The 27,529-nt window shown below is 40.4% G+C and overlaps 1 protein-coding gene across 1 annotated transcript in view; it reads left to right on the forward strand.

Annotated features, from left to right (window-relative positions):
- SETX (senataxin) overlaps positions 1-27,529 on the forward strand; it is a 99,367-nt gene that overhangs the window by 58,868 nt on the left and 12,970 nt on the right. The window contains exons 14-25 of the mRNA XM_012001583.1: positions 555-728; positions 3,029-3,261; positions 4,279-4,446; positions 5,320-5,476; positions 13,020-13,121; positions 13,314-13,429; positions 15,207-15,278; positions 17,949-18,098; positions 20,089-20,196; positions 23,227-23,414; positions 24,300-24,392; positions 26,096-26,260. Coding sequence (XP_011856973.1) covers positions 555-728; positions 3,029-3,261; positions 4,279-4,446; positions 5,320-5,476; positions 13,020-13,121; positions 13,314-13,429; positions 15,207-15,278; positions 17,949-18,098; positions 20,089-20,196; positions 23,227-23,414; positions 24,300-24,392; positions 26,096-26,260 — 1,726 coding nt within the window. The remainder of the gene's footprint in view (positions 1-554; positions 729-3,028; positions 3,262-4,278; positions 4,447-5,319; positions 5,477-13,019; positions 13,122-13,313; positions 13,430-15,206; positions 15,279-17,948; positions 18,099-20,088; positions 20,197-23,226; positions 23,415-24,299; positions 24,393-26,095; positions 26,261-27,529) is intronic.

Consider the following 27,529-nt stretch of genomic DNA (forward strand, 5'->3'; position numbering starts at 1 on the left):
GGGCATGGTGGCTCAACCCTATAGTCCCAACACTTTGGGAGGTCGAGGCAGGCGAATCACAAGGTCAGGAGGTCGAGACCAGCCTGGCCAACACGGTGAAACCCCGTCTCTACTGAAAATACAAAAAAAATAGCTGGGCGTGGTGGCGGGCGCCTGTAGTCCCAGCTACTCGGGGGGCTGAGGCAGGAGAATGGCATGAACCCAGGAGGCAGAGCTTACAGTCAGCCGAGATCGCGTCACTGCACTCCAGCCTGGGTGACAGAGTGAGACCCAGTCTCCAAAAAAAAAAAAAAACAATAAACCTAAAGGAAAGAAAATGTATTAGCTACTATTTTGGCCTTATGGCAGTTTTGAAGAATACTATATTCTGTAGCTGATATTTTTAATATTTTAAGTTTTTGATTGAATTAGATTACCATTTTAAAGTATATGCTGAGTCCATTAGTGCTGTGTATTTTTGAACTTAATACAAGGATTTAATTTCTTTTAAGTTAATCTTATTTAAAATAATTCTCTTAGAGTTATATAAATTCCGACTTCTTGTTGTTTCATAGTTTATCTGGAAGAATGTGAATTGGCTAAACAGCTTTATCCAAAGGAAAACGATTTGGTGTTTTTAGTTCCTGAGAGAATAAATGAAGAGAAGAAAGATGCAGAGAGAAATGACATACAAGATCTCCACGAATATCATTCTGGTTATGTTCATAAATTTCGCCGCACTTCAGTCAGTAAGTAAATAATGAGACATTGACAGGAAATGTCATACAATCTCATCTTCTAATTTGCTTCTAAATTGTGTATATCAAGTGTATTTGATATACATTTACCAAACATGTTTTTGCTATGTTGATTACTTGCCGTTCAGAGTCTGTCTTCTAGTTTTTCTAGACTTACCTGGAAATAACCTTGTATTTATTTTTGTAATGTTCTGTCCTTTTGTTACATTTCTTTATCCGTCATTGTGTTTGCTATAAAATGGACCATTTGCAGACCATCTGTTGTTTGTTAAATTACGTTTCATCCTTAGTTTTGTGGCCAATTACTAATGAGATGACCAAACATGAAACTCACTGTAAGGAATCTGCTTACATCACTTCCATCCATTGTATGTTTCTCCCTAGATAATTTAATAACAAAAATGTTCCCCTAAATTTAATGAATACCAGATGTATGCAGTGATACTTGTCCCTTTTTTTTTTTTTTTTTGAGACGGGATTTCACTCTTGTTGTCCAGGCTAGAGTGCAGTGATGCCGTATCGACTCACTGCACTCTCCGCCTCTTGGGCTCAAGCGATTCTCCTGCCTCAGCTTCCCAAGTAGCTGGGATTATAGGCATCCGCCACCAGTCCCGGCTAATTTTTTGTGTTTTTAGTAGAGACAGGGTTTCACCATGTTGGCCAGGCTGATCTTGAACTCCTCACCCCCATCCGCCTACCTCCCAAAGTTCTGGGATTACAGGCGTGAGCCACCATGCCCGGCTGAGACTTGTCCTTCTTATGCACATTTATAATCTTCCCCGAAGCCCCAAAAGGTACTAGAAATTATTCCTTGCTCATCAGAAGATCATGGCTCAGGGATGTTAAGTAACCTTTTCAAGGCTATCATCAGTGTTAAGTGGTAAGTCCAGAATTGAAACCTGCTTTTGTTGACTGCAAAGTCCACATTGTTTTTCTTATGCCAAACTGCCTTTTGGCAGTTGCAACTTTTTTAGTCTTAGTTATGTGAAGAGAGGAACGTTATTTTATTATTCCTTCTCCTTTTTGCATGGTATCTTAAAAGTAGCAATAAAGTGTGTCAACGTTGTACTGCATTATAACAGGTGTGCCGTGTTTATTTGTGTGATCAGGGCTTAATTCTGTAGATACATTTAGGATACGTTTAGAAGAGTTGCAGTGAGGATTGATGTCTTACTCTGTGCTTTTGGCTCCTGAAAACGATTACCTTTGCCAAATTTATAGTTCTAAGGCAGTCTCCTTCCCTGAACTCCTCATAGATCAAAATCATCTCTCGGATATCTCCATTTGGAAATGTGTTAGACATTTCAAATCCACTAGTCCAAAAGTTAACACTTGATTTTCTGCCTGACATTTGCACTTCCTTCATTCTTTCCCATCTTGTTAATTGGGGCCTCCATTCTTTCAGTTACTCAGACCAAAAACCTTGGAGTTATCCATGATCCTTACTTTCTCTCACACCTCACTTCTAATTTGTCAGCAGATCTGATTGACTTTTCCTTTGCAATATATCCCAAATCCAGTTCCCACATCTACTAGTACATCCTGGTCCAAGCTGTCATTAACTTTTACCTAAATTACTATGGTAACCTTGTAAGTGGTCTTTTTGTTTCTGTACTTTTATTATTGTAGTTATTCTTTGTTCTGAGGTAAGAGTGGTTCTTTCAGTTTGTGAGATAAAGCATGTTATTTCCCTACACAGAGTGCCCGATGGTTTTCCACCTGATCCTGAATAGCGTTCAGAGTCATTACTGCGATCTGCACAGCCCTATAAAATACAGCCCATTTTACTCTGAGTCGCTAAGCATTCTTCTCCCTATTTTTCCTTCTAGCCGTGTTAGCCTTCTCCCTATTTCTAAAATATTCCTGGCACATCTCTGTCTTCAAAGATCTTTGCAGTTGCTGATTTTCTGTGTGTAGCACTGTTTACCCCCTGCTAAGTGCATACTCCCTTACTTCAAGTCTCTGCTCAAATATTTCATCAGGAAGACCTTCCTGGACCCGCCTATCCGCCTCCATCCCCATCACTTCCTCCCTTTGTCTGTTTTCTTCAGAGCACTTACTACCACCTGACATATTTATTTGGTTATGTGCCTCCCTCTTCTAGAAAATAAGCCTCTGGAGGACAGAACATTACTGGGTTCAGGAAGCAGTCCATAAATATTTATTGGGTAAATTATGTAAATAATATCCAAAAATAATGTTAAAATTACCTAATTCTGCATGACCTTTTAAACTAGGCAACACATTATTCAGTGATAACTGAAGTTGCTTTTTCTCTTTCTTGACGATAGTGCGTAATGGGAAAGCTGAGTGTTACCTTTCCATCCAGACTCAAGAGAATTTTCCGGCCAATTTAAACGAACTTGTGAATTGTATTGTAATCAGTTCTCTGGTAACGACACAAAGGAAGTTGAAAGCCATGTCTCTGTTGGGTAGTCGGAACCAATTGGCTAGAGCTGTTCTGAATCCAAACCCTATGGACTTCTGTACAAAAGATTTACTAACTACAACATCTGAGAGAATTGTGAGTGATGATTATATGATACTAGATAATTTCATGTTAGGATGCTAAAGCATCATATTTTTAGCTGCTACGTATTCCTGTATGTCTACAACAAAGACATGTTCACGGTGAACAGTTTAGTGTTAGTTTTCTTTAATATTGCAAAGTATGTAATTTAGGTTAGTCAGCTCACCTCAGGAAAAGGTACAGTACAATAACAGTTGAAGGTTGCTGGAAGAGCAACATTAAAATGTTAGCTCAGCAGCCTACTTAATGTGCATTCGATGAGAAGTCTCAGGTTTAGTGGTGTTAAATTTACATTTGAATGATTGATGGAGAATTGGCTGGTATTGTTGGAAATCCAAAGATGAAGTTGTCATCTGAACATGTGAAGCTGTATATAAACTCTACGAAATTAACACAGAGAAATGCAAAAGGAAAGTAATATTTTTTGAAACTCTACTGTATGCTATGGCTTTCATGTGCATTATCTCAGTCTGTTCTCACTTTCAAGGAATCCTAGATTTAATGAGTAACAGAGGCTAAGGCTTAGGTTAGGAGTGTAGTGACCCAACTTTTGTAAGTGAGTGAAGCTTAGACTCAGATCTGACCCTGAAATCCACGTTTGTTCCCCTGTACACATGTGTTAGGAAATACATAGTCTCGGGATGTTTTCACTAAGGAGAAAATTGACTAAAGAAGGAAGAAAAACAGAGTAGTAAAAAGAAAAGGTGTGGATTAGTAAATGCAGTTTATTGTAGTTATCTTTGTAAGAATAAAACACAAAAATACGGTTGTGGTATTTGTAAGTACTTGAAGCCTTACAGACACTGATTAGTAATTAGTAATGAGCTTTCTTTCCAGCAGTGAACGTGTTTTTAGATTAAGGGTCACTTTGGTGCCCTTATCTTGCCTGACCATAACCAAAGCTTTTGTCTGAAGCATTGAAAGAGATTTGAACAGGTCTTTTTCATGGTCTTCCTTTCAAATTCCACTATAGAAACAGCAACTCATTCTCAAAAATGTGTTTTTATATAGATTGCTTACTTAAGAGATTTCAATGAAGACCAAAAGAAAGCAATAGAAACTGCATATGCTATGGTGAAACACTCACCATCAGTTGCCAAAATCTGCTTGATTCATGGACCACCTGGAACAGGAAAATCAAAAACTATTGTCGGCCTCCTCTATTGTCTACTGACAGAGGTAGGTATGGGTGAGGGCACTGATGCCGTTAACTAGATGCATCATTTTACTTTACTTGAGTTACCTGACATGTAAATAAGTATTAATATGCCATTTCTTCCTTGCTTTGTGTGTATTTTTTATATTGTGTGTAACTGTCAGAGACAAGGGTGGCAGAGGGAGGGAAGGTTATGAGAAGTAAAAAGAGGAAAAAAACCACTATTTTATGGGAAACAAATCGTAAGGATGAGAATGATGGCCTTCAGGCTTCACTCTAGGCCACAGCTAATACTGTGAATGCTGGGCTACATTTTGGTTGGATCGTGGGTTTTTTTGTTTTTTGTTTTTTGTTTTTTTTTTTTTGAGACAGTGTCTCGCTATCATCCAGGCTAGGGTGCAGTGGCACGATCTCGGCTCACTGCAACCTCCGCCTCCCACGTTCAAGTGATTCTCCTGCCTCAGCCTCCCGAGTACCTCCCGAGTAGTTGGGACTACAGGTGTACACCACCACCCACAGCTAATTTTTGTATTTTTAGTAGAGACAGGGTTTTGCCATGTTGGCCAGGCTGGTCTCAAGCTCCTGACCTCAAGTGATCTGCCTGCCTCAGCCTCCCAGAGTTCTGGGATTACAGGCGTGAGTCACCGTGCCTGGCCTGGATTGAGTATTGATTAAAATACATGGATGATAAAGTAAGGCTCAGAGCAGTTATGACAAATTTTTTTGCTAGAGTAATTTTAAATATCAGTGTAAGATGTAGATGCTTTTATTTATTTTTAACTTTATTATGAGAACTTTCAAAAATACATGGAAGTAAAGACAAACTTTAAAGCTATATAATAGAGCTCACCCGTATTTTTTGTGTTTTTTTGGTATGTGTATGTGGCCAACTGTAGAACCAGAGGAAGGGGCATTCAGACGAAAACTCCAATGCCAAAATCAAACAAAACCGTGTCCTCGTGTGTGCACCTTCCAATGCAGCTGTTGATGAACTCATGAAAAAAATTATCCTTGAATTCAAAGAAAAATGTAAAAACAAGAAGAATCCTTTAGGTATGATACTTTTGTGGATTTTTAGTTTGTTTTTGTTTTCAGTGTTAAGTGTAGGCAACTTTGAATGACAAAGGAAAGAGCAAGTCAGTCCTGGTAATAGCTTCTACTTGAATCTGTGGCTTGTTAGTTCATTTAGCAAGTATTTCATTGAACATTTACCCTGTGCCAGGTACTGAGGTTTCATCAGTGAAGACTTCAAGGAGACACACGGTCTAGTGAGGAAGTAGGTCAATATAGAGTGTGATAAGTTCCACAGTGGGGCTAAAATGTGGGATGTTTCAGACACCTTAGAGGGACCCCAGTTCAATTGTGTGAGGGTTAGAGAAGGGCAGTTAGGAGTTAGCCACAGGAAGTAGAGGGTTAAGGAATACTTGAGCGCAGAGATTGCCATAAAAAAAAAGAATCAGGGCAAAAGAGCCTCAGATGGTTCATGAGGTTCCTAGAGCATTAGGTGGTGGTGAAAGATGAGACTTGGAGTAAGCACAGGCGTAGTGAAAACAATCATTGTTTACAGTCACTGAGTGTTGGCTATGTGTCAGTAATTCTCAAAATAATCCCAGGAACTTGGTGTTAACCCTACCATCTGTATTTTGTAGGTGGGGAAACTGAAGCTGAGAAATGTTAATTACACTAGAGGGATAACTTTTTTTGGTAGAATGTACATGATAATGAGCATTACAACAAATGATTCAGGGCACTGAAGTGAAGATGTGAAATTATTTCTTTTTTTAACCTTAACACTCATTTTTCGTATCACTCGTATTGAGTGGTATAGTTATGGCTTTGTATTTGATGACCTTTCCAAGCTCGTATGTCTTGTCTTCCCTACCAAATTTAATTTTCCTTAAGGATACCTAACAGGGCCTTTTAACAGGATTTGATTTAGCAGACTCCAAATACAGTGACTTGTTAAAAAGCCCAGAGTTGGGCAGTTAAGAACTGGTACCAGAGTCACTGGTATGGCGACTCTGCCTTAGAGAGTCCTTGGAGACCCAGGCTCCATGTGGTTGCTCCACCATGGGTGGCCTCTATTCTCGAGTGCACCTGTGGTCAGGATAGCTGCTCCAGCTCCAGCAAACATGAGGAAAAGATGAAGATGGGGCAGAGGGAACATACTAGCCTTGTTATAAGGAAAGTTTCTAGGTCCTGCCAATAGCACCTCTGCTTATTTTCTTTTGGCCACACTGATGTATAAGAGAGGCTGGAACATGTCATCTTTATTCTGAGGGATCACACACGTTTTTCCTTATATCACATATGTATTACATACACATAGAATTCATTTGCTGTTAAAACATACAGTACATTGTGAATCTCTGATTTACATTTTTCCACTTGCCTTTACATTTGTGAGATTGATATTGTGAATAGCTGTCATCACTCATATTAACTGCTATAGTGTGTTTCATTGAAGGCATGCAAAATTTACTCATCGATAATTTAGTTTCTTTTCAATTTTTTATTTCAAACTTGAGATGAGCATTAAAAAACTTTACTAAAACACGGGTCTCTAGCATATGTATATCTCGAAGTGAAAATGTGGGGGTTCAAGGGTTTGTACATACTCAGTTTTTTAGGTAGTACCAAATTCTTGAAAGTGATTGTACCAGTTATGCTCCCAAGAGCAGTCCCTGTGCAGCATGCGGTTGGTAGTTTCAATTTGCCTTTCCCTGATGGCGTGAGCGTAAGCTGCTTTTCAGGTGTGTATTGACTGCACAGCTGGGCCAGGACTAGGATGAGGAAAACGAGGTGTCTAGGTTGGATTTTTTATTTTTTATTTTTATTTTTATTTTTTTGAGACGGAGTCTCGCTCTGTCGCCCAGGCTGGAGTGCAGTAGCACGTTCTCAGCTCACTGCAGGCTCCGCCTCCCAGGTTCATGCCATTCTCCTGCCTCAGCCTCCCGAGTAGCTGGGACTACAGGTGCCCGCCACAACGCCCGGCTAATTTTTTGCATTTTTTTAGTAGAGACGGGGTTTCATTGTGTTGGCCAGGATGGTCTCGATCTCCTGACCTCATGATCCGTCCACTTCGGCCTTCCAGAGTGCTGGGATTACAGGTGTGAGCCACACACCCAGCTTTATTTTTTTTTTTAAATTAGAGAGCAGCCCAGGCGCGGTGACTCACACTTGTAATCCCAGCACTTTGGGAGGCCAAGGTGGATGGATCACCTGAGGTCAGAAGTTCGAGACCAGCCTGACCAACATGGTGAAACTCTGTCCCTACTAAAAATACAAATTAGCCGCACGTCGTGGCATGGGCCTGTAATCTCAGCTTCTTGGGAGGCTGAGGCAGGAGAATCACTTGAACCTGGGAAGTGGAGGTTGCCGTGAGCCGAGATTGCGCCCTTGCACTCCAGTCTGGGCAACAAGAGTGAAGTTGTCTCTAAGTAAATAAAAAAGAGAGCAAATGATATCCTCTCTGAGTAGAGAGACCTTTTTTCTTTTTCAGTACTTTCATTTTCACTTTCCGGTGGTCCTCGGTCTCCTTTAAGGAAATGACTTGAACATCTCTCCATTAAGTATATTTCTGAGTTTTGTGTATACCTGCTATTAGGGTAAAGAGTTGCTTTCTCATTAGCATTTTTATCATGAATGGGTGTTGAATTTTATTGCATGCTTCAAATGGTAATGAAATTTTTCTTTAATCTGTTAATATGGTAGATTACAATGTTTTTCTGATGTTAAAATACCTTTGATTCTTACAGAATAAGGTCACCTTGGTGTCTTGATTAGTTTTTAATACACTGCTAGGTTGCTAGTGTTTTATTTAGGACTTTGAAATTAATGTTCATCAGTGAGGGCAGCCTGTAATTTTTGTTACACTGTATTTGTCTAGTTTTAGTACTGAGGTTACATAGGCTTTAAAAAATTATATGGGGCCTGGTGTGGTGGCTGACACCTGTAATTCCAGCACTTTGGGAGGCTGAGGCGGGCGGATCACGAGGTCAGGAGATCGAAACCATTCTGGCTAACATGGTGAAACCCCCTCTCTACTAAAAATACAAAAAATTGGCCGGGCGTGGTGGCGGGCACCTGTAGTCCCAGCTCCTCGGGAGGCTGAGGTAGGAGAATGGCATGAACCCGGGAGGCGGAGCTTGCAGTGAGCCGAGGTTGTACCACTGCACTCCAGCCTGGGTGATAGAGCCACACTGCATCTCAAAAAAAAAAAAAAGAGTTGGGAATTTTTTTGTTGTTATTTGGAAGGTTTTGTATAAGACAGCTTGTCTATTTCTTGAAGGCTGATTTGTTATTAGTATTGTTTTATTTTGTATTTGTTGTCTTTTTTTAACAGAATGAGTAAATTTCTGTTTACTGTTTAGATGTCATTAATGATTATAAGTCTATTCATGTTTTCTAGTTTGGAGTCAGTTTTGCTAATTCATATTTTTCAAGAAAAATTTATACTTCAACTAAGGTTTTTGTATATATTGACTGAAAATGGTTCATTGTATTCTCATATTTAAAATCTCAACTGTATTTGTGGTTGGATACCCTTTGTCATATGTTGTTTATTGTATTTTTTAAAATTGAGAGAGGTTTCAATTTTTAAATTGAGGGGAGGATTGTTTCTGAAAAGTGGTTTTTTTTAAGAACCATTGGATATTTTATTAACTTATAATAGCTGTTATTAACAAGAGCTTATTATGTGCCAAGTCCTATGTGCCCTTCTCATTTAATTTCCATAGTAACTTTGAGGTGATTTTTTTTTTTTTTCTTTTTAAGACAGGGTCTCTCTCTGTCGCTCAGGCTGGGGTGCATCGGCATGATCATGGCTCACTGCAGCCTCGCCCTCCTGGGCTCAAGTGATCCTCCTGCCTCACCCTCCCAAGTAGCTAGATCTGCAGGTTTGCCACCACACTGGGTTAATTTTAAAATTTTTCTTGTAGAGACAGGGTCTCATCATGTTGCCCAGGCTGGCTTCAAGCAATCCTGTTGCCTCAGCCTCCCAAGGTGCTGGGATCACAGGCATGAGACACTGCCCCGACCACATTTGCTGTATTATGTATTTATTCCCTAAATGCACATGTGACACAGGCTTAGGGGTGGGAAAGTACAAGGAGAACATTTATTTTTTCTAAGCCAGAAAAAATAAAGTATTTAAGAATTATTTTATCTAAATCAATAATTAATAGATGGAATTAAATTTAATTAAATTGCTTGATTAGTAGTTTATATTTTAATTAAAATCATTTTTCATGGCCCACCTGAGCCCAAGCCGAGATAATCACACTTGTTTTTAATTCTTCCACCTCTTCCAGGCCCCCCTACTTTCTTATGGGCATTACCAAGCTCCCATTGTAGAAATTTCTATGTTTTTATTGGAATGGTAGCTTTGGCGATGTCAGACTCATAGAATTTTAAAGTCTGTTCCTTTCACTGAATGTAAATTATCCCTCAAGAATGTTAAAGAACAAAACAGACACCCAGGCACCTAGACACTGCTGCCCAGCCTGTTCCCTTATGGGTGCCACAACAACTCAGGGGCTTTCAAATCTGGTTTTCAGCTCTCTGTTTTTGACCTCTAGGGATTTCTCTTAACATTCTCCTGAGCTTACCCAGCGATGTAAAGGATGTCTGTTACGATTTGTGGAACATTTCTGGGTGCTTATAGTAGGTGGGTTTCCAGGTCATCTCATCTACCTTTCTAGTGGAAACATAAGTGAATTAAGAAGTTTTCAGGCCGGATGCGGTGGCTGATACCTGTAATCCCAGCACTTTGGGAGGCCGAAGCGGGCAGATCACGAGGTCAGGAGATCGAGACCATCCTGGCTAACACGGTGAAACCCCGTCTCTACTAAAAATATAAAAAATTAGCCAGACGTGGTGGCGGGAGCCTGTAGTCCCAGCTGCTCGGGAGGCTGAGGCAGGAGATTGGCGTGAACCCGGGAGGCAGAACTTGCAGTGAGCCGAGATCACACCACTGCACTCCAGCCTGGGTGACAGAGTGAGACTCCATCTCAAAAAAAAGAAAAAAGTTTTCAAACCCTGAAGTAAATGTTGGCCTTAAATTTAGGAAAATGAGCTGAACTGGGGTAAAAAATATGCTGTAGATAACTGTAAAAATAAGCCATTCATTTTTCATATAATCATTGTATTTATTATGTACCCACCACTCTTCTAGGTGGTGATCAAAACAAAACTCTATTATTTTGGGACTTAATATTTAAAGGATGGAGATAGACAGTAAACAAATAACTGTGACGTGTCCAATTGGAATAAATGCTGACAAATGCTACATGATTGCATAATTTAGCCCAGTGATATAGTGGGGAATATTTATTTATTTATTTATTTGTGAGACTGGTCTCGCCTCCCCTGCTCAAGCAATCCTCCCATCTCTGCCTTCCAAGTAGCTGGGACCACAGGGGGACGCCACCACGCCTGGCCAATTTTTGTCATTTTTGATAGAGGTGGAGTTCCACCATGTTGCCCAGGCTGGTCTCAGACTCCTGGATTCAAGCAATCTGCCTACCTTGGCCTCCCAGAGTGCTAGGATTACAGCCCTGAGCCGCTGCACCTGGCCTTAGTGGGGAAATTTTTTTTTTTTTTTTTTTTGAGATGGAGTCTCACTCTGTCTCCCAGGCTGGAGTGCAGTGGTGCAATCTTTGGCTTACGGCAACCTCCACCTCCTGGGTTCAAGCAATTCTCCTGCCTCAGCCTCCCGAGTAGCTAGGATTACAGGCATGTGCCACTATGTCCAGCTAATTTTTGTATTTTTAGTAGAGACGGGGTTTCACCATGTTCTCCAGGCTGGTCTCGAACCCCTGACCTCATGATCCACCTGCCTTGGCTTCCCAAACTTCTGGGATTACAGGCGTGAGCCACTGTGCCCAGCCTTGTAGTGGGGAATTTGCAGATAAAATAATAACACATGGGGAAAAAAAAAAGACAAATAAAGGTGTTTTTTAAATTTGTTTGTGTTTTTGAGATGGAATCTCGCTCTGTCAGCCAGGCTGGAGTGCAGTGGTGCAATCTTTGGCTTACTGCAACCTCCACCTCCTGGGTTCAGGCAACTTTCCTGCCTCAGCCTCCTGAGTAGCTGAGATTACAGGTGCGTGCCACCATGACTGGCTAATTTTTGTATTTTTAGTAGCCACCATGACTGGCTAATTTTTGTATTTTTGGTAGAGATGGGGTTTTGCCATGTTGGCCAGGCTAGTCTCAAACTCCTGACCTCAAGTGATTTGCCCACCTCTGTCTCCCAAAGTGCTGGGATTATAGGCGTGAGCCACTGTGCCTGGCCACAAAAAAGATTTTAAAAAAACCCAATAGAAGAAAGTGTAATAGAAAAAAAATTAAACCCAAAAGGACAAGAAAAAAGCAAAAAGAAATGTGTTAACCTGAGATTAAAACGTGGTTAATAAACAGGCAAGTTAAATTGATTTTTATAGTTTTTGCAATTACTATATCCAAGAATTTCTATCATCTTGTGTCCCTTACTTTCTAGACTATCAAGGTGAGGTGGAACATAGTTTTAAAAACTTTATCCTGAGTATTCTACAAAAGAAGACTCGATGGTCACATAAGATTCTGTTCTGAAAATTACATATTAATATATAACATATAAAAGTTCTTGAAATATTCTACGGTTAACAGTATTGGGGACCAGCCTCAACACCACCCGCAGGGTATGCGAAATTTGGTGGTGACAAAGGAATGAGAAGAGACAGGTTAAGAGTTCATAAAGGAGGGAGCCAGGGGGCCAGAGCAAATCAGAGGCTGTAAAGGCGCCAAGCTCTGATCTCCACACTATTTATTGAGTACAATCACTTAGATTTAAGAAGCAGATGTTCAGGGGTGAAATGGTGAAAGCAGGGCGGTGTGTCATACACCTAATCTATAGCAATGGCGGTTTAGGTAAATTTCTTTGTGCTGAACAGTGTAAACTTAACTACTGATTTTTTTTTTTAACTAATTGGAGAGCAGCTGTGGGGAGTGGGCCTAACTAGGAGCCAGCATATCTGGCCACATTCTGGTGCTTCAAAGGAGTGTCTTTCTCCTTGAGCACAGTGTTTATAGATAGGAGAGCAGGTCACGTTCTGGTCTTGGGAACATGATGGCAATTAGAAGGCTTTCCTCCTCAGAGACCTCCTGTGGCTTTCCACAACTTACTGTTCCATACTTGTATGGCCAGTTTATGCAGGCACCCCACAAGCCCTTTTCCCAACATAAGAGAACTGCTTCATTTTTTAAATCTCAACATTTTTCTTGAATCTATTTTGCTGTGGAATGTTCTACTGAACATAGTTTGAAAATGTTACTGTAATAGAATCTCAACTCTGCAGTGTACTGTTTAGATGACCTTGCTAGCTTTTATTAGGTAGAAATGATAGGTACTTGCCATATAGGGTTGTTAGGAACAATATCTGAAATAATGTATAAGTTGTTTGTGGTATAGTCCCGGGTGTCTAGTTAATTGGAAGTTCATATTTGCTCCCTTCTCTGATTATTAACATTTACTTAGAAATATAGATACTATGTATAGAGACAGGATGGATCAGCAGTGTCCTTATTAGTCCTTAACTGTGATTCTTATCAACAGGAAACTGTGGAGATATAAATTTAGTACGACTGGGTCCAGAAAAGTCTATTAATAATGAGGTTCTAAAGTTCAGTTTGGACAGCCAAGTAAACCACAGAATGAGTAAGTACTGAATGTGGTATATACTAGTGTTTTCTCTGTTTTGTTTGGTGGAAAATTACTTGGGCACTAAAGGTAATTTGAAGCCTCCAGAATTAGTCTGGCTTTGGGAACTAATTTTCCTTCTGATTGTGTTGTATATATGTGTGAGTTTGTTAGAATAGCATATAATTTTTTATTTGTTATTTTTATTAGAAAAAGATTTACCTTCTCATGTTCAGGCGATGCATAAAAGAAAGGAGTTTCTAGATTATCAGTTGGATGAGCTTTCCCGGCAGCGAGCTCTATGCCGAGGTGGACGGGAAATACAGGTATCTTTGCATTTCTTAAATAATGTTCTTTAAATAATAACTCAGGTATACAAACTAGTTAACACGGTTTTTTTTTCTTTTTTTTCTTTTTTTTTTTTTTGAGACAGAGTCTTGCTCTGTCTCCCAGGCTGGAGGTGCAGTAGCATAATCCTGACTCACTACAGCCTCAACTTCTTGTGTTCAGGTGATTCTCCTGCCTCAGCCTCCCAAGTAGCTGGGATTACAAGGATGGGCCACCACACCCGGCTAATTTTTTGTATTTTTAATGGAGATGAGGTTTCACCATGTTGGCCAGGCTAGTCTCGAACTCCTGGCCTCAAGTTGATCTGCCCACCTCAGCATCCCAAAGTGCTGGAATTGCAGGCGTGAGCCATTTCGACTAGCCTAATTAATGAGTATTTAATGCCCTTTATTTATTGGGGAATGGCATGATTCGTGTATAAAAATGTGTACTAAGATGCTAAAAATGTGTCTCAGGTTAACACATTTCTTTCTGCTTTTTTTTTTTGTCCTTTTGGTTTTAGTTTTTTTTCAGTTTTTATTAAAATTTCTTTTTTTAAAAATCTTTTTAAAAACGTTTTTGTAAAGGGCAAGATAATCCAGTAAAGATTTTAGACTTTGCAAGCCATATGGTTGGTTTCTGTTGCAGCTATTCAACTCTGCTTTTGGTAGCACAAAGGCAGCCATAGATAATACATAAATAAATGGATGTGGCTGTGTTCCAGTAGAACTTTACTTACAAAAATAGATGGGATGTTGCGTTTCTGTTTATTTTTGAGATAGGATCTCACTTTGTGGCCTAGGCTGTAGTGCAGTGGTGCAGTGGTGCAGTTGTTCAATTTAGCCTCAAGCTCTTGGACTCAAGTGAGCTGTCTTTCTGTCTCAGCCTCTTGAGTAGCTGGGACTACAGCTGTGTGCCATCATGCCTGGCTAATTTTTTTGTGTGTTTTATGTGGAAACTGGGTCTTGCCATGTTGCCCCGGGTGGTCTGAACTTCTTGCCTCAAGCAGTCCTCTCACCTTAGCCTCCCAAAGTGCCAGGATTACAGGCATGTGTCCCTGCACGTGGCCTTGCGTTTGGCTTATAGGCTGTACTGCCTTATATTAAAGCTATACTGAGTTTATTAGTTATCTTTCAGTTGCATGTTGAGCGCAGTTCAAATTAGGTTAGACAGAAAGGGAATTAGCTTCAGTATGGGTGGATCAAGAGGCTCAAATGACATCATTTCTCCAGTCCATAATTTGTTTTTCTGTGTGTCAGCCATTTCTTCTTCAGGAGAAGGTGAGTGTCAGCATTTCAGGGCTTCCACCATCTCAACTTAGAAACCCCATAGGGAGAGAAGGTCTTTCTCTTAGCATCCATATATCCAGAGAAGCAGTTAGTTTAGTCCCTGGGTGAGCAAGCAGGTCCAATCCATATTTTTAAGAAGATGGGTGCCATGATTGGCCAGGCCTGTGTTAGATGCCCATCACTGTGGTCAGAGGAATGGTTGGGGTGTGATTTACAGCCTCATTTGAATCACCTGGAAGTTAAGGGTGGTGCGATGCTCCCAGGGCTGGAATGCTAAGCAGACTGCTCACGTGCAGCGCACAGGACACAGCTCAGTCTTAGCAGCATACAGAATGCGTCAGGACTCTAGCGGTAAAGAGGAAATAAACTGGGTAAACACATTTTTCATTGGTAAAATACAGGCTCTTTTAAAATTAGAGGCAGTCCATTGGAAGGCATTTAAAAATGCTTAGTTTAGTTTTAATTATGACATTTGGATTTTTTCCAGAGGCAAGAATTAGATGAAAACATTTCCAGAGTTTCTAAGGAAAGGCAGGAACTTGCTTCTAAAATTAAAGAGGTAAGTAGTTCACCTGTAGCATTTTCTTAGTTTTGTCTTATTATTATTATTTTTTTATGTAAATATGACTGTTCAGACAAGCTATGGGCTTTATTTTTTTTTGGAGACAGAGTCTTACTCTGTCTCTCAGGCTGGGGTGGAGTGGCAAGATCTCAGCTCACTGCAACCTCAGCTTCCCGTGTAGCTGGGATTACAGGCGTGCACCACCATGCCTGGCTAATTTTTTTTTTTTTTTGAGATGGTGTCTGGCTCTGTCACCAGACTGAAGTGCAGTGGCATGATCTCGGCTCACTGCAGCCTCCACCTCCCGGATTCAAGCGATTCTCCTGCCTCAGCCTCCCGAGTAGCTAGGTTTACAGGCATGTGCCACCACGCGCAGCTAAGTTTTGTATTTTTAGTAGAGACGGGGTTTCACCATGTTGGCCGGGATGGGCTTGGTCTCATGATGTCGTGATCCTCCTGCCTCAGCCTCCCAAAGTGCTGGGATTATAGGCGTGAGCCACCACACCTGGCCTTTTTTTTGAGACAGAGTCTCACTCTGTCACCAGGCTGGCGTGTAGTGGCACGATCTCAGTTCACTACAACCTCTGCCTCCCGGGTTTGAACAATTCTCCTGCCTCAGCCTCCTAAGTAGCTGAGACTGCAGGCGCATGCCACCACCCCCAGCTAAATTTTGTATTTTTAGTAGAGACGGGGTTTCACCGTGTTGACCAGGGTGGTCTCGATCTCATGACTTTATGGTCTGCCCACCTCCTCCCTAAGTGCTGGGATTACAGGCGTGAGCCACCACGCCAGGCCCTTTTTTTTTCGTGTTTTTAATAGAAACGCAGTTTCACCATGTTGGCCAGACTGGTCTGGAACTTCCAACCTCAAGTCATCTGCCCATCTCAGCCTCCCAAAGTGTTGGCTTTACAGGCATGAGTCACCATGCCCAGCCAGCTATGGGCATTTCTCAGTTACATTTTAAATTGTTATGAAAAATTACAAACTTCTGTGGAAATGGAGAAAATGGTGTAACAACATTTGCATTATTTTCTTTAACCTAAGAATGAATTCTTAACACCATCTAAGATTTCTAAGAAAGAGGTGGTTATAAATTATCTTTTTTCTGTTTTAGGTCTCGATAAATATTTAAATTCCTTCTTATGAGGTGCTCTATTTCTGCTTCCCACAGACTGCAAAAAACAATTATGATAATTATCATCAGATAAACAGTTAATGAAACTAGCTTTATGGGTGTTTTCCCTATTAAAAAAAAAAGTCACCTGTGTGAGCTTTAGGATGAGGGTGGCAACTGTGAGCCCTCCAGAGCTCCAACCTGGGCGCAAGTAGAGTGATGATGGGCAGAATTTGGCATAAGAAAGTATAGCACTTTGATTTTTGGTTTTTGTTTTTTGCAATTCTTGGCTTAGAGCATAAACTCCTTGTACTTGCGTTAGATCATAAGGCTCCTGTAATATTTTGTAGCTTTTCCCCAGTATTTTTTGGATGTGAAAATATCCTGTAAGATTTAGACTAATGAAGCTTGGCTGAGCCAGGTGTACACCCTGATTGTCAGAATGCAGCCCTAATCAAACCGCATCGGGGTCAGGGAAAGAGGGTAATAGTAACTGATGACGTTAGTAGTATTTTTGCTGAAGTGTTTCTCCTGAATGTATTGTGATCTTTCTCTGTGGACTAAAATACAGTTGAATTTAATACATATTTTCATTAGCAGTTTATTTAAACTAAAAATTATGTGAAAGCTTTTGATTAAAGTTATAAACAGAACCCCTGATTAATCTTTCCTGAGTCAAGGATGAAGTCCATCTTCACAGATGTTTTTTGCTGCTCATCACATGTGTTGTGTGGGCCATGAAACTGTGCTTGCAGTTTTACTCACTGGAGGGCTGAGGACAAGTGTCTGACAGTGCTTTACTGTGTGAGCCGTGGAGGACCACAGTGCCACCATCTTCCTAAAGCTCATACACATGCCTTGAATTGCATGGTTGAATATATCATATGTGCTGAGATGAATCACCTCTACTTCTTAGTAGCAAAAGGAAGCAAAGTGAATTTCTGATGAAAATGCTGATTTATTTGAGCACTGCATGGTATGATTGTGAGGCATCATCCACGTTGTCTGGCTCCATCACAGTACTTTGCATTATAGAAGGAGGCCACACTTGTTTTTCTTACTGTGGAAATAGAATATTTGTCAGGTTCACAGGCATTTTTGTTAGTACTAGCAAAAGCACTAAAAAAAAGGAAAGGACAATATTATATACTTAAAAACTAACAGAAAAATGTACATTCAAGCTGAATTCTAACCCTGGTTTTACTCAGATAATTCACAACTCAGAATTATTACATCTCTACTTCAGATACCTACCTACATGTATCTGACTACAGGAAGGATTGTAATCTACTTTGACCAAGTCAAACCCTGGATAAGAATTTTTAATGTGCTTAAATCATATTCTGTGTTTCAGCCACAAAGCACACGTTCTTTCCGGTTTGGGATTATCTTGAACGTTTCTGTTGTTTCCTAGATTTGAGGGTTTCCCCCTAACTTTTACTAAATGTTTTTCTGTCACTTAATAAATAGTGAGTGTTTTATAGTAAACATAGGCCTGTCATAGTCAAGGATTGATGTACAGCTGAATATTGATTTAATCTTTGTTCTCTTAGGTTCAAGGACGCCCACAGAAAACACAGAGTATCATCATCTTAGAGTCCCATGTCATCTGCTGCACATTGAGCACAAGTGGTGGCTTACTACTTGAATCTGCTTTCCGGGGGCAAGGGGGTGTCCCCTTCAGCTGTGTCATTGTTGATGAGGTCAGTCAACAGTCAGCCATACAACTTTGACTAGTACTATGAGGAGTAAGTCTTAGATTAATTAGATTAATTGTGGCTGCTGAGATGTTGAGGAGATGTGGTTTTTTTTTTGCATCTGATTTTTATGTGCTATTACATGTGTATTCCCTTATGTAGAAATACGCTTCTTATGGCCAGGCGCGGTGGCTCAAGCCTGTAATCCCAGCACTTTGGGAGGCTGAGATGGGCGGATCACGAGGTCAGGAGATCGAGACCATCCTGGCGAACACAGTGAAACCCCACCTCTACTAAAAAATACAAAAAAAAACTAGCCGGGCGAGGTGGCGGGCGCCTGTAGTCCCAGCTACTCGGGAGGCTGAGGCAGGAGAATGGCGTGAACCCGGGAGGCAGAGCTTGCAGTGAGCTGAGATCTGGCCGCTGTACTCCAGCCTGGGCAACAGAGCAAGACTCCGTCTCCAAAAAAAAAAAAAAAGAAATACGCTCCTTAATGGCCCTCCATAGTGAAAGTGGGTTTTCCAGTATTTGGGGGTTAGTCTTGAGGATGACTGATGGTTTCTAACAAAGTCTCTGCTGAGTGACTGTCTCGCTCCTGCTGACAGTGTCTCTGGTAACCTTTTGATGTAGTTTTAATATAATTTTGGACAGCTTTGAGCCATAGTATGTTCACCTGACATCTTTTATTCCTAGTTCACTCTTTGAGCAAACATTTATTGGGTACCTGCTGTTTGTCATAATGTAGAGTCAGAAGACAAAAGAGATGGAGCAGGAAAAACCAGAGAATTGAGTGATCAGGAGACCTAAGATCCAGTTTTCACCAGAAGGAAAGGACAAAAAGTGGAAATGATTAAATAGTTGAAGAAAATGTCATTGAATTTAAGAGAAATTTGAGTCTCGTGATCAGAGGCATGCTGAGGAACCAGGAGGAAAGCTATGGGGAAACACACCCCTGGACGCTCCTAATGGGATTTCTGAACCTCAGATACAAAGTTTTGAAAAGGGCCTGGGCATGGTGGCACACACCTGTAATCCAGGCACTTTGGGAGACTGAGGAGGGTGGATCACTTGAGCCCAGGAGTTTGAGACCAACCTGGGCAACATGGTGAAACCTTGTCTCTACTGAAAATACAAAAATTAGCCAGGTGTGATGGCATGCGCCTGTAATCCCAGCTATTCGGGAGGCTGAGGTGAGAGGATTGAGCCGGGGAGGCGGTGAACGACGATCATGCCACTGCCCTCCAGCCTGGGTGACAGAGTGAGACTCTGTCTCAAAAAAAAAAAAATTTTAAAAATAAATAAAAATTTTAAAATAAATTTTTAAAAGGACTTTAGAGGAGAAAAGTTTTTTTCAGGCTCATGTCCAGTAGGAACAAAGAGCACACATCTAGGATGTGCATGGCCTTCTGAACTTACGGCTGGTTCCTAAGTGGTAGTGGCTGACTTGGTGGCTGACTTCAAAATACGTGTTTGATTTTTTTGAAAAATGTGTTTGGAGAATTTACTTTTTATTTATTCTTTTTTTTTTTTGAGACGGAGTCTCGCTCTGTCACCGAGGCTGGAGTGCAGCGATGTGATCTTGGCTCACTGCAACCTCTGCCTCCTGGGTTCAAGCAATTCTCCTGCCTTAGCCTCCCGAGTAGCTGGGATTATAGACACTGGCTACCACGCCCAGCTAATTTTTTTGGTATTTTTAGTAGAGATGGGGTTTCGCCATGTTGGCCAGGCTGGTCTTGAACTCCTGACCTCAGGTGATCCACCCGCTTCAGCCTCCCAAAGTACTGGCATTACATGTGTGAGCCACCGCACACAGCCTGGAGGACTTATTTTGTTGGTTTTGTTTTGTTTTTTGATTTCAGGGAAAATCCTTATTTTTGACATTTGGTGCAGGAGAAGTGTGGTACTTTTCTGAATGGTTAGAACTTTAATCAGATAAACTATATGGATAAATGGTAAAGATTGTTAAGACTGCCTTTCCCTTCTGTATCTTACCAAGGCTGGACAGTCTTGTGAAATTGAGACTCTTACCCCACTCATCCATCGCTGCAATAAGCTCATCCTAGTAGGAGATCCGAAGCAGCTCCCTCCCACAGTCATCTCTATGGTAAGTTTTTTACGTTCAGATTGCTTTAAAATGGAAGGGGCTTTTTAAAATGTTTGTTTTCAGGAGGGAGAGACACCTTTCTTGGATTGGCCTCTTAATTTGGAGGGAAAAGTAAGCAGTAACTGAGAAGAGAGAAGCACGGATTGAGTCTTAATAAGCAAAAAAAAAAAAAATTCCTAAAAATGCCCCTTTGTTCATAGTTGTTCTTCTGTGTATGTGTGGCAGAAGCAGTGTGTCAGGGACTGGAAGCCTAGATGGATGACGTGCCATGGAAACCAACCTTTGGGAAAGGCAGTGTGCACGTCGTTAAGAGCTGAATCTGATTTATTTTAATCATACAAACACCAAAAGAGTAATGAAAGAAAAACTACAGAAATAAGGAGAAGAATCCCACCCTCCTCATTTTTATTTAAATATGTACAAATTGAGGAAATATGAGGTTAAATTAATTTTGGAGTACATTTCTATTTTTAGAATTTGATATTCTGTTGTTCATACAAGAACATGTCTGTGCCCCTCACATCATCTGAAAGTGAGGGTACTGGGGAAAGAAAAAGAATTGTGAACTCTGACTTCAGGAAGAGAAGAATCAGATTGTAGTCTAGTCTACTTTGTTGGATTTTTTTTTAAATCTCACGAAAGACGTCTCCTGGAAATGCACATCAGAATCAGGATTCAATAGATGTTTTGAAGTAATCTGAAGAGGTTTTGAAATTTAATAAAATGTGTATTTTTTACTAATAACAGATTATACAGATAATTGAGCAGTGGCCTCAAATAATCCTAGAAAATAGATCATTTTCAAAGCATTTTTGTTGAAGTATGGCATGAATGCAGGTGGTTATCATTAGTGGTTTTTGACTTTGAAATTATTCAGAATGATAGTGCAGTTCTTTGTATGACATTTGAGCATAGGTACATGATCACATTAGTGTGTGGCCCAGAAGCACACCTGTCACCCACTGAAAACCCGTGTGTGTAGGGAAGAACTGCTGCAGGTAACTCTGTTCATGGAAAATAATGAAGAGCAAATTCTGTATCCCATTTCTTTAAATAATGCAGTATTTCATTGAAGGGCCTTAGCATATAGTGAAAAGAGAGATTGTTAATGGGCCTCAACTTTACTGCCTAGTTTAATGATTGATAAAAACAACAAAAATTAGAAAAAAAATCCATTTGTGCTTTTTAAATTGTTGTACAAATAAAACAGGCTATTTTGAGAAAATAATTACAAAGTTCATTTCCATAAGGTGCCTTTTTTGACCACCTATTTCTAGTGATAATTACAGTGAAAGTGAGTATTTTTAATGGATATCGCTGGGCATTTGTGTGTTTGTTCATCTTTTTCAGTATGTGTATACTGAGTGCCAGCATAATTCAGGTGCTGTTTAGGTCCTGGGGTTATGACAGTGAAGAAAACAGACAAAATCCCTGCCATGAGTCATGGTGTTTATATTCTAGGGGATAGCAGTCAGTTACTAAAAAGTGGTATATGGTTTGTATACATGTACATATTTATGTGTATATGTACATGGGTTTGATTTTGTTTAAAGGTGGCAAAATCATTCTGTGCAGAATTGTTTTTTGTTTTTTTTTTTTTCAATTAGAAAATCAGGGACATTCTCCCATGTCAGAATATATATTAATAAATTCTATGTCATTTGTAGAATGGACTAAGGTTCTGTCTGAAGGTAGATGTGTTACCTTATATAAGTTCCTTTTCTGTTTGCCCAAAGAAAAGATTAAAAATTAGATTTTGTGAGCTAACGCAGATAAACTTTTGAGGATTTAGGCAAAATTGTCATATGTCTATTAATAATTATTATTTTTTACTTACACAAACCTGTTTAAAATCACACATATGAATAGGTTAAGTAGTGCCTTTTTTCCACTCTCATAGTTTGTGAAACAAGTTTATTCAGGCTTTGCACATCTTCAGTACCAGTATCTTTCACATCACTCATGAAGATTCCATCATCTTAGTGAAGTTTTCAGCACATTTTTACTTCCAGGTTATTTAAGATAAAGTACTTTTTGAAACTTTCTGTGATGCTGCCGTTGGAAAGTGTATCCCAAGGCACAACTGTAATAACATCAAGACAGTTTATCCCGTTTGTCACTTTGGTCACTGTTTTTCAGATTGCAGAGTATAACCCATTATTTGGTTTGTGAAATCCATTTAGCACAGCTTGGGCTTTCCTAATTCAAAAATTTGAAATGCTTCACTATCTGAAACTTCCCAAGTGCTGACATTATACTTAAAGTTCACGCTCAAAGGATATGCTCATTGGAATATTTTGAATTTTTGGATTAGAGATGGCTAACACGTAAGTCGAGTCTGTTTCCTTCACTGGAAATTAAGTCCCGTGAAACTTGATCTTATTCACTCTGGCAGTCTTAGCACTCCAGATTATAGGTGCTTAGTACACATTAGATGGATGAATGAAGAATTTTGTCTTCAAAAGGCTTGTTTACAGTGGCATTCAGTATATCTGTCTGTGAGGGTATACCCCCGGAAATAATTGTTAAAATCTGTGTTACATTTCTCTGCTTCCTTTATTGTTGGTTTTTTTGGGTGGCATCTTGTAGCATCAAAATAGCATCAGTCGTCTTTCACGAGATCGTATCTCTTTCATTAGCAGTATATGAGTAGAAAATACCTCCACATGTATTCAAGATTCATGGCATTTTGGCTGGGTGTGGTGGCTCATGCCTGTAATCCCAGCTACTCAGGAGGCCAGAGACACGAGAATCGCTTGAACCTGGGAGGTGGAGGTTGCAGATGAGATCATGGCACTCACTGCACTCCAGCCTGGGCGATAGAGCGCTACTGTGTCTCCAAAAAAAAAAGATGCATGGCATTTTGAGGATCAGAGTCAGAAACACCTTTTTTGTCTGAAGCTGTGATTGGTAATCTTATGCTACCTGAATGTTGCCATGTACGTATTAGATCTCAGTAATTGTGTTTATAATAGTGGGAAAGATAGAAACGAATTCTTGGAAATTATTGCTTTATTTTGCCCCTCACAGAAAGCACAGGAGTATGGCTACGACCAGTCAATGATGGCTCGCTTCTGCAGACTGCTGGAAGAGAATGTAGAACACAACATGATCAGCAGGCTGCCTATTCTGCAGCTCACTGTGCAGTACAGGATGCATCCAGACATATGCCTCTTCCCTTCCAATTATATTTACAACAGAAACTTAAAAACAAATAGGTGAGTTCCCCTTACTGCTCGTGACCTTAGTAGTTTAGCTACTTATGAAGAATAGACATTTTACTATCTTCTTCTTAGGTCTTGTCATAAAAAGCGTAAATCACGGAGGATTAATAATTTTCTCTTGTTAAAATAGCCATCATGTTGAATACAGCAGAGCACATAAAAATGAAAGGGGGGAAAAGTCACCTATATTTATACTAACCAGAAATAATCACTGGTAACACATTTTGGTATATCTGCTTTCAGTCCTTTTTTTTTTTTTTTTGGGAAGACAGGGTCTCATTCTGTCACCCAGACAGAATGAGTGCAGTGGCACAATCCTGGCTCACTGTAGCTTCAACCTTCCAGGCTCAATCGATCACCTGCCTCAGCCTCCCGATTAGCTGGGACTACACTCAGTCACCGCCATGCCTGGCAAATTTTTGTATTTTTCTTTTTGTAGAAACGGGATTTCACTATGTTGCCCAGGCTACTTTCAAACTCCTGAGCTCAAGCAATCCGTCTGCCTTGGCCTCCCAAAGTGCTGGGATTATAGGCGAGAGTCATTTCAGTCCTTTTACCATGCATATCTTTTTTTACTTTTTAAATTTTTGAAGGAAAAATGTGGGACCTTACTCAACATAGTATTCTGTGGCTTACTCTATTATGAGTGTCTTTCCAATCATATTTGTTATATTTTAATGATAAAGATACCTTTCCTGGCACCAGGAAAGAAATAGAATTTGTTTTGTACCTTTCACTAATATACGTATAGAAAAGAATATTCCTGTTATCCCGTTACTTGCCCCAGCCCACATCACCACACAGAAAAAACTGTAGTAACACCAAAATATTTTCTTAAATCTTGACTTTATTGTGAATGTTGACTGCTTTTTTTTACAGACAGACAGAAACCATTCGATGTTCATCAGACTGGCCATTTCAACCATACCTTGTGTTTGATGTCGGAGATGGTTCAGAAAGACGGGATAATGAGTATGTTCTCCTCTTGCCTCAGTCCTCTGATAGTCCCAGAATTATTACATGATTTGGATTCATATTTCTGTTAAATACATTTCCTATACACATCTCTCTGCCTAGTGTCAGGGCACAGTCATTTTCACTTAAGTTGATGCTTCTTTTTTCTGTATAAGGGGGTAATATTACCTAATGTCATAAGCAAGCACTTGAGTAGATACTTGTTGAGCTCACAGCAGTGAGGGAAACAGACGTGCCTATTGCAAGATGGTGATCTCATGGGAAGACAGACCTTCACCAGGTAATCACCTAGGTAAGCAGTTATTCCAGTTGGGTTAAGTACTGTGAAGGCTAAGTATAAATTCAGTTGAATGAGCATGTGAAAGGGAGGAAGGAAGTAGTGACAGAGGTTGGATGGTATTGGGTTGTGAATAAGGGCATATGTTCAGGTGGTCTGTATATGACAGCAAAGAGGAGTGGTGGTGTTGCTAGATAGTGGCAATGTCAGAGGAGCCGGGGATTCTTGTGAGAGACTAGGGGAGGAATGGTCTAGGGGCAGCATTTGTTGGCACAGATGCAAGCACCACTCTGTCATGAAGTAGGAGGAAACACAAATCCCACTTCTACATCATGGGATGACTGCAGAGCAGGTGGCGTCCTCAGGCGAGAATCAGGTGTTAGATAGGATACAGAGGTGGAAGTAGGGAACACTCATTGAAGAGGCTAAACATACAGAGGAGGAGTTGGCCATGGGATTGTAGTGCTGGAGGGACTGCAGCCTAAAGGTTTTAATGGGACCTATTGGAGGAGAGCAGAGGATTGTGAGTGAAGCCCCAGAGCATCAGGAAGGAGGGTTATGAGCGGAATGTTGACCAGAGAGGGTTAATCTGGGAGGGGACCAAGGAAAATGAAGATTTCAGGGATGGAAGAGATTGCTCGCTGACTGGGTTGTCCATATAGTAATTCTCAAAGTTAGGAGAATGGGTATTTAAGGCTCGTAAAGCAAGGTGGGTAAGGTATCCTCAGGAATCAAGGGATAGGGGCAGTGCATCCCCTGGTCTTGGTGCATTTCGGGTCTGGTATGGTCATGAGGGAGCATGTGGTTTCAGGAGGGGTTGAGAGTACAGGATATGAGACTGGTGAGGACTATAAAGAGGACATGAACCTGCTCCAGGGCCCCATGTTGTTCAACTGGGGTCAAGTAGGACACATCCTTCACATTGAATCTGTGTGGATGGCAGCTGCTCAGTTGCATGGTGTCTGTTGTATGCAGCCAGTGGTGGGGGACGAGGAAGATCATACATCTAAAGCATTTTCTCAGTGTTCGGAAGTCAATCCTTAATTCATGTTAGCTATGTCTTATTCACATCCTTGTTCTTATTAATACTGCTGTTCTTACTACTGCTATCCCTCTTTTAACAGATGAAGAAAGTGGTGCCTAAACTTCAGTTGATTTCAAACTCTTTTCTCTCTACAGCTTCATTTTTCACTGGACGTTTCACATGTATTCATATTTACCACAGCATTTTCACGTTTATTCATATATACCATATTAATGGTCATGGTAACAGCCTCTTGGAGTCACTGCTAGCTGAATAAAAGATGAAACCTATCTGCCTGCCATTTACTATAATGGGAAACAAACTCAATGGAACTTAAGTTAGCAGTTAGCCTGCTATTAGTTTTGATAACATTGTGTTTTCTTTTTCCATCTTGTTTAGCTCATACATAAATGTTCAAGAAATAAAACTGGTGATGGAAATAATTAAGCTTATTAAAGACAAAAGAAAGGATGTTAGTTTTCGAAACATTGGCATAATAACTCATTACAAGGCCCAGAAGACGATGATTCAGAAGGATTTGGACAAAGAGTTTGATAGAAAAGGGTGAGGTATTTCTATAAATATTTCCAGTTTTCTTGTTGAATTAGATTGAGAGGACATAGAAGGAAAGAAGAAAAGGAAACTCTTAAGGAGTGGTCTGTGCACATTGGTGATGTGGCACAAGGAAGTCGGGATGCTGCTGGCTTTCAGACACTTGTGCTGTGGAGCTCCTGGGCAGACAGGGTACTTCCTGGCAGTTGGAATGTCAACATTCTCCTTGGCAGTGGAATCGACTAAGAAACTTGCCAGGTCTTTACCCTTCAGTTCCGTGACTTCGTCATCAGAATTCTTGTTCCAGCAAGACTAAAAGTGACATTTCACTTTAAATAAATGACTTAACCCCTTGCATTGCCTTTATGTGTAGAATGAAGATGATGTTTTTGTTTCCTTCTTACCTCAGCAGTAAAATTTAAGATTAAAATTAAAGATTTTTTTTTTAGATTAAAGATTTTTTTAAAGATACAAGGTTATGGAAATCCATAACCTTAAAATCATCTTAACTTACAGGCACGCAGACTACCAAAATAGAATCTTGAAAACAATAGAAAATCAGACCTATAGCCCGGGTGCAGTGGCTCACACATGTAATCCCAGCACTTCGGGAGGCTGAGGTGGGCAGATCACCTGAGGTCAGGAGGTTGAGACCAGCCTGGGCAACATGGTGAAACCCCATCTACTGAAAAAAAATACAAAAACTAGCCGGGTGTGGTGCGTGCTCCTGTAGTCCCAGCTACTCGGGAGGCTGAGGTGGGTAAATCACTTGAACCCAGGAGGCGGAGGCTGCAGTGAGCTGAGATTGCCCCACTGCATCACTCCAGCCTGGGTGACAGAGCAAGACTCCATTGAAAAAAAAAAAAAAAAATCAGACCTATATAACAAATAATGAAACATTTCCCAATAATGAAAAGCCCAGAACCAAACTAAACTGGTGAATTCTATCAAATATTAAAAGAAGAATGAACACCATTCCTTCTCACATGCTTCCAATAAATAGAACACCCACATTCATTTTACGAAGCTGGTATTACACTGATAGCAAAGCCAAGGGAAGGCATCACAAGAAAACTACAGACCCAAATCCCTGTGACTACAGATACAAAAATCCTCAACAAAATAGTGACCAACTGAATCTAGCAGTTTGTTAAAAGGATTTATTTATTTATTTTTATTTTTATTTATTTATTTTTTTTTTGAGACGGAGTCTTGCTCTGTCACCCAGGCTGGAGTGCAGTGGCCGGATCTCAGCTCACTGCAAGCTCCGCCTCCCGGGTT

Source organism: Mandrillus leucophaeus, unplaced genomic scaffold (assembly GCF_000951045.1).
Source record: "Mandrillus leucophaeus isolate KB7577 unplaced genomic scaffold, Mleu.le_1.0 Scaffold665, whole genome shotgun sequence".
Lineage (NCBI taxonomy): Eukaryota > Metazoa > Chordata > Mammalia > Primates > Cercopithecidae > Mandrillus > Mandrillus leucophaeus.